Source organism: Mandrillus leucophaeus, unplaced genomic scaffold (genome assembly GCF_000951045.1).
Source record: "Mandrillus leucophaeus isolate KB7577 unplaced genomic scaffold, Mleu.le_1.0 Scaffold265, whole genome shotgun sequence".
Taxonomy (NCBI): Eukaryota; Metazoa; Chordata; class Mammalia; order Primates; family Cercopithecidae; genus Mandrillus; species Mandrillus leucophaeus.
In genome coordinates, this window is record NW_012102754.1 from 1163197 (window position 1) to 1169605 (window position 6409).

Below are 6409 nucleotides of genomic sequence, written 5' to 3' on the forward strand. Positions count from 1 at the left end.
AAAAAAAAAAAAAAAAATTTGGAGCTGAGCTTAGTGGTTCACACTTGTAATCCCAGCACTTTAGGAGATCCAAGGCAGGTGAATCACTGGAGCCCAGGAGTTTGAGACTAACTTAGGCAGCATAGTGAGACCCCATCTCTACAAAAAATAAACAAAAATTAGTCAGGTGTGGTGGTGCATGCCTGTAGTCCCAGCTACTCTGGAGGCTGGAGTGAGAGGATCACTTGAGCCTGAGAGGTAGAGGCTGGAGTGAACCATGATCGTGCTGCTGCACTCCAGCCTGGGTGACAGAGCGAGACTCTATCTCAAAAAACCCCCCCAAAATAGTTGAAGACAAGTGTTTGAGTTTGTTAAGCTGGTGATTCTTATTGGGATTGTTCAGTGAAGACAAGGCTTAGAGGTTTGTTAAGACTTAGTTTTTGAGATTTACATTTCCTTTTTGTGATCTAGGAAAATATGTTTTTAATCTTTGTGTTCTGTACCTCCCCATCCTGCCCCATTAAATGGAGGATATAATTGTTGTTAATGGATTTAGAGTTCTCTTAATAATAATTTATGTGTTTAAAATACTATTACTTTAAATGTTGATGTAAGAGATAAAAATAAAATTGATATGTATTTACTATTTACCATTTTTTCTTGGAAATTAATTTGTTTATAGATTCTTCTCGTCCTAAAGCTTCTTCAGATTTTATTAATTTGCTTGATGGGTTACTTCAAAGAGATCCTCAAAAAAGGTTGGGACAGTATTTCGATTTTTTTTGCTTTTTCTTTTGAGTTCTGTAAATGGAGTAAGGGACAGTATTTTAATGGGAATAAATAGTGGAATATTTTCCCCCTTTTATGTACTTCTAAAATGGTGCTGTTCTTAATATGCAAATTGTTATTCAAATTATTATTTTTTAAAGAAGTCTGACCGGATTAAAAGTGCTTCTCTCAGTTTGCAGGTGTTTTTAATCATGAGGAATTTTTGAAGTCAGTTTCTCTTTTCGTGTATTGAGTAGTTGACAAATTTTCTTATAATTCCCGAATCCAAGAAGTACCATTTCTTGTATTTTGTATTTCAGGCTAAAACTGTTTGACTATTGACCTAGGGATGATATTGTCAAGTTAAGGTGCTGTTAACTGAGTGATATTTAATGTGACCTGTTTTTATGACAAGCCTGTCATAATGGGGATATTAAGTGATAGGATAATAGGAACCTTGTGAATTTTCTGTCAGTGATGGCAGTGTTAGAAATCATTGTTGAGGCACAGGATAGGGGAGGCTAGGAGGTGGACCAGAGTGGGAAAGAGGCCCAGGCAACTAATTTATGGCTCTGGTTCTGTCACTAGATAACTGGGATGCAGGGATGGGAGGAGGGTTCAGTTTATAAAATGGAGAATAAATTTAGTGTAGCATATATAAGAGTCCACTCTTTTATTAAATATATTTTAAAAACTGCAGAAGGAAATGCTGATTTTTGTATAAGCTGTAGGACAAACATCCTTTACTTACATTAGAATGCTTTCAACATTAGTGTTATTTTGGTGGATAGTTTTTCAGACATCTTTTGATAGGATGTAACTATACCTAATTTACTTAAGAGAGTGTATCTACATATCCCTACATTTATAACCCTATGCTATATAATTTTTTTGCTTACATAGGACCACTCTATAACCTATTTTTTTCTCTCATGGTACATTATGCATATTTTTCCATTTCCATTTCTGAGTCTTGCTTTGTCACCCAGGCTGGAGTGCAGTGATGCAATCTTGGCTCACTGCATCCTCCACCTCCTGGGTTCAAGTGTTTCTCATGCCTCAGCCTCCTGAGTAACCTGGGATTTCAGGTGCATGCCACCATCCCCAGCTAATTTTTGTGTTTTTAGTCGAAATGGGGTTTCACCATGTTGGCCATGCTGGTCTCGAACTCCTGACCTCAAGCAGTTCCACCTGCCTCGACCTCCCAAAATGCTGGGATTACATGTGTGAGCCACTGTACCTGGCTGCTTGGTCATTTTAAATGGCTGTAGAATGTACATACAATTACCTATAAAAAAGTAAACGTTTAGAATGCCTCTTGATTTGTAATATTATATACGTTATTACAGTAAATATCCTTTTGTGACTTTTTAAAATGTTTTTGGGTTTACTTGGGTAATTATCTCTTTCATGTGAATTTCTTAAAGTGGAATGGCTTGCCAAAGGCTAAGAGCATTTAAACAGTTTGATACATTTCCTACATTCTAGGAACATGTGCTGATTTACACTCTCAGCAACAATATGTTAGAAAGCTCCTTCCCTCCCACTCATCTATAGTGTGCCTTGTTGATCTACATTTTTGTCAGTTTGATGGGTGAAAATAAATTTTACTTCGTTGGCTATTTTTATTTCTCCTTTAGTGAACCATAAGAGCTTTTTGTGTAAAGGAATATTATATGTGGTTGCAAATTCTATTATTTGTGTTTTACTTTTGATTGGAGTAATTTTATTCAATACAGAAGTTTTGAGTGATTAGTCAACTATAAATTCTTTTCTTTTTTGTTTTAAAGTTTCAGTCAGGCTTAATTTTCCCACCCTGGTGAGTATGCCTACAGGTATACTGTATTAGTAGTGAAACTCAATCTTTTGAAAATGAGCCTGAGTTTTAAATACAGCCTAAAGTCATTTTAATGCAAGTGAACTAGCTAGGTAATATTATTTTGATTGCTAAACAAGGTGTGAATGTATATGATTATGAAGCTGATATTCTTCTCCTGCCCCGGCACCCCCTCCTGAGACGGGGTCTCACTCTGTCACCCAGGCTGAAGTGCAGTGGTGTGATCTTGGCTCGCTGCAACCTCTGCCTCCCAGGCTCAAGAGATTCTTCCACCTTGGCCTCCCAAGTAGCTGGGATTATAGGTGTGGGCCAGCACACCCAACTAATTTTGTATTTTTTGTAGAGATGGGGTTTTGCCACATTGTCCAGGCTGATCTTGAAATCCTGGACTCAAGCAATCTGCCCACCTTGGCCTCCCAAAGTGCTGGGATTACAGGTGTGAACCACCGCGCCTGGGCTGATATTCTTATTTATTCCTGAATGAAGTTCTAACAGAATAGTTCCAAAACTTAAATGTGTCAGTCAGGGTAAGTAAAATAATCTTGCCTCTGTTGTGAAATAAAGGATGACAGGATTATAGATATCTGATATATTTACTTTAGAATTTCAAATTATTTATCAATTCCCTTTTTCCCACACTGGTTGAAGAACCCAGACTCTATGGAATTTGAACCCTGAAACTTCTAATCCTTACTTATCAGACTGTTTCATTCTGTACCATTTAAGGCTTCTGAATTGTTTCTTTTTATCTTGCTGTCTAAAAGAGGTTAATTGCATACAAAAATGAAATAATAAAATATAAAATGATTTCAAAGGTACATATGTACCTTTAGGAGATACAAATTGTAAAATCCGATATGTGTAATTGGGACATGTCTTGGGAGTTTTTCATGGTAAATCATGTTAAAGTAGAGTTTTAACATTTATGTTTTTTAAAGATTAACTTGGACAAGGCTACTGCAGCATTCATTTTGGAAGAAAGCTTTCGCTGGAGCAGATCAGGAATCAAGCATGGAAGATCTCAGTCTCAGGTAGTATACACTTACCTTCGTGTATAAGACATAGTTACTGGACACTTAAGCCCATTACTATTCTAATTATACAACATCAATGACCTGAATTTTTCTGCTTTTGTAGTAGGAGAAAATCCAGCATTTGTTTAATTAAGGGTTGCTTAAGGAGTTTACTCGTGATATTTTTGTGTTCTTAATTTTGCATATTTTCTGTTGTTATTCTTTAGTCATTGATATAATATGATAATCATTAGTTCTGTTACCAAATACATCTGGCTTCCCACCTCCCAAGTATATGGTAGGATCTTTTTTCTCCCCTTTAAGTTAGGTGTGGTCATGTGACTTGTTTTAGGTAACAAAATGTTAGCAAAAGTAATATGTGTTATTCCCAGATCCAAAGTTGAAGAGCAGCAGTAATTTACCACATGATGAGGTAATTGGGAAGAAAAATGTCAAAATGGAGTTCTAGCCTGGATTTTTTTTTTTTGAGACAACGTCTCACTCTGTCACCTAGGCAGGAGTGTAGTGGTACAATGATGGCGCATTGCAGCCTTGACCTTCCTGGGCTCAGATGATCCTCCCACCTCAGCATCCTGAGTAGCTGAGACTATAGGTGTGCGCCACTACACTCAGCTAATTATTGTATTTTTAGTAGAGACAGGATTTCACCATTTTGCCCAGGCTGGTTTCAAACTCCTGGCTTCAAGTGATTTGCCTGCCATGGCCTCTCAAAGTGCTAGGATTATAGGCGTGAGCACCATGCCTGGTCTGTCAGCCTGGATCTTTTTTTTTTTTTTTTTTTTTTAATTTGTTAAAAACAAAAAGGAGACAAGTTCTCACTATGTTGCCCAGGCTGATCTCGAACTTCGGAGTTCAAGCAGTCCGTCTGCCTCAGCCTCCCAAAGTGCTGGGATTACAGGTGTGCACCACCACGCCTGGCCTTAGCCTGGATCTTGAGGGACTACAGTGACATAGCTTTCCTGCCAGTCTTTGATGGCTATATGGATGAGGGAGGCATAAAGTTAAGAGATTCTGTAACTTTGCTAAATGTCATGTGTAGTTTAATTATCTTCTCCAACCTCTTCTTCTAACACAAAACTATAGAGAACTCCAAAGTAAGTTTGATTGTGTTGGTTTTCTCCAATAATAGCAGAAACACCATGGAGTGTTCTGGGCCACAAGATTCCAAGGAGCTTTTGCAGAATGCTCAGAGTAGACAAGCAAAAGGGCACAAGAGCGGTCAACCACTAGGTCACTCTTTCAGACTAGGTAAGCTTTTATTTGAGCACATTCATGCTACTTACAATGTTTGAGAGAGTTCCTAATTTCAATGTTATGTCCCTTTAAATCTTTGTGTATGTTATGCCTTGCATATGATATTTTTGTTCTTTTCTGTGTAACATATTACTTTCCTGCTACAGAAAATCCAACTGAGTTTCGGCCTAAGAGTACTCTTGAGGGTCAGTTGAATGAATCCATGTTTCTTCTCAGGTAGGTAAAATGAAAAAAGAGGGATCAATGTGAGACAAAAGTTAAATTTTCTTAAAGCGTCTGCTATCTTGGTGCAAACCATGTTACACAGAGATAAAGAACAGGGATTTTAGTGCCAAATTCCAGTTTCACTCTCCAATTTCAAAGTTGCAGTTAGGTGGTGGCCAGTGAAATGTAGATTTTGCTATATATAGGATTTTTGAAAATTTTTAACCAAACCAACTTATTTTTTACCAAAGCAACTCATTATTTCCATTTGTAAGAATTAATCCCTCTTCATTTTGTTCTTTAACTTAAAATAGAATTGAACTTAAAATTTCAGAAGTCCAGGTTGTTTGGTTTGTTTTGTTTTTGAGACAAGATCTCCCTCTGTTGCCGAGGCTGGAGTGCAGTGGCGTGATCTTGGTTTATTGTAACCTCTGCCTCCTGGATTCAAGTGATCTTGCCACTTCAGCATCCCGAGTAGCTGTGACTACAGATGTGTGCCACCATGCCTGGCTAATTTTTTTGTAGAGACAGTGTTTTGCCATGTTGCTCAGGCTGGTCTCGAACTCTTGGGCTTGAGCCGTCTGCCTGCCAATGCACCCAGTTTTTGTTGTTGTTTTTGTTGTTAATGCTTTGAAGGCAAAATCTTTTCTATTTGGGTAAATACTTACAGAAAAGAAGAGGTTCTGTTTTTCTTTAAATCCTTTTTTTATTCTTTATTTTTATTTTATTTTATTTTTTTGAGATGGAGTCTTGTTCTGTTGTCCAGGCTAGAGTACAGTGGCGTGATCTTGGCTCATTACAGCCTCCACCTCCCAGGTTCAGGTGATTCTCCTGCCTCAGTCTCCCAAGTAGCTGGGACTACAGGGGCCCACCACCTCGCCTGGCTAATTTTTGTATTTTTAGTAGAGATGGGATTTCGCCATGTTGGCCAGCCTGGTCTTGAACTCCTGATCTCAGATGGTCCGCCCACCTAGGCCTTCCAGAGTGCTGCGATTACAGGCATGGGCCATTGTGCCCAGCCTTTCTTTTACTTTTCTATATGTGAGGCTTAAATAATGTTTTTAATCACTGAAATAATTAAAGTCAGAGTGATATCTTAAAGTGATTAGGACCAATGTATTAAAAAATTTAGTAGTATGGGCCGGGCTCGGTGGCTGATGCCTGTAATCCCAGCACTTTGGGAGGCCGAGGCGGGCAGATTACCTGAGGTCAGGAGATCGAGACAAGCCTGGCCAACATGGTGAAACCCTGTCTCTACTAAAGAAAAAAAAAATTAGCCGGGCGTGCTGGTGGGTGTCTGTAATTCCAGCTACTTGGGAGGCTGAGGCAAGAG

At 38.5% G+C, this 6409-nt stretch overlaps 1 protein-coding gene across 2 annotated transcripts in view; it reads left to right on the forward strand.

The window, feature by feature from the left end:
* ULK4 (unc-51 like kinase 4) overlaps positions 1-6409 on the forward strand; it is a 780596-nt gene that overhangs the window by 46387 nt on the left and 727800 nt on the right. For both annotated transcript variants that reach the window (XM_011984288.1, XM_011984289.1), the window contains 4 exons: positions 662-737; positions 3523-3615; positions 4748-4866; positions 5019-5088. In XM_011984288.1, the coding sequence (XP_011839678.1) occupies positions 662-737; positions 3523-3615; positions 4748-4866; positions 5019-5088 (358 nt within the window). The remainder of the gene's footprint in view (positions 1-661; positions 738-3522; positions 3616-4747; positions 4867-5018; positions 5089-6409) is intronic.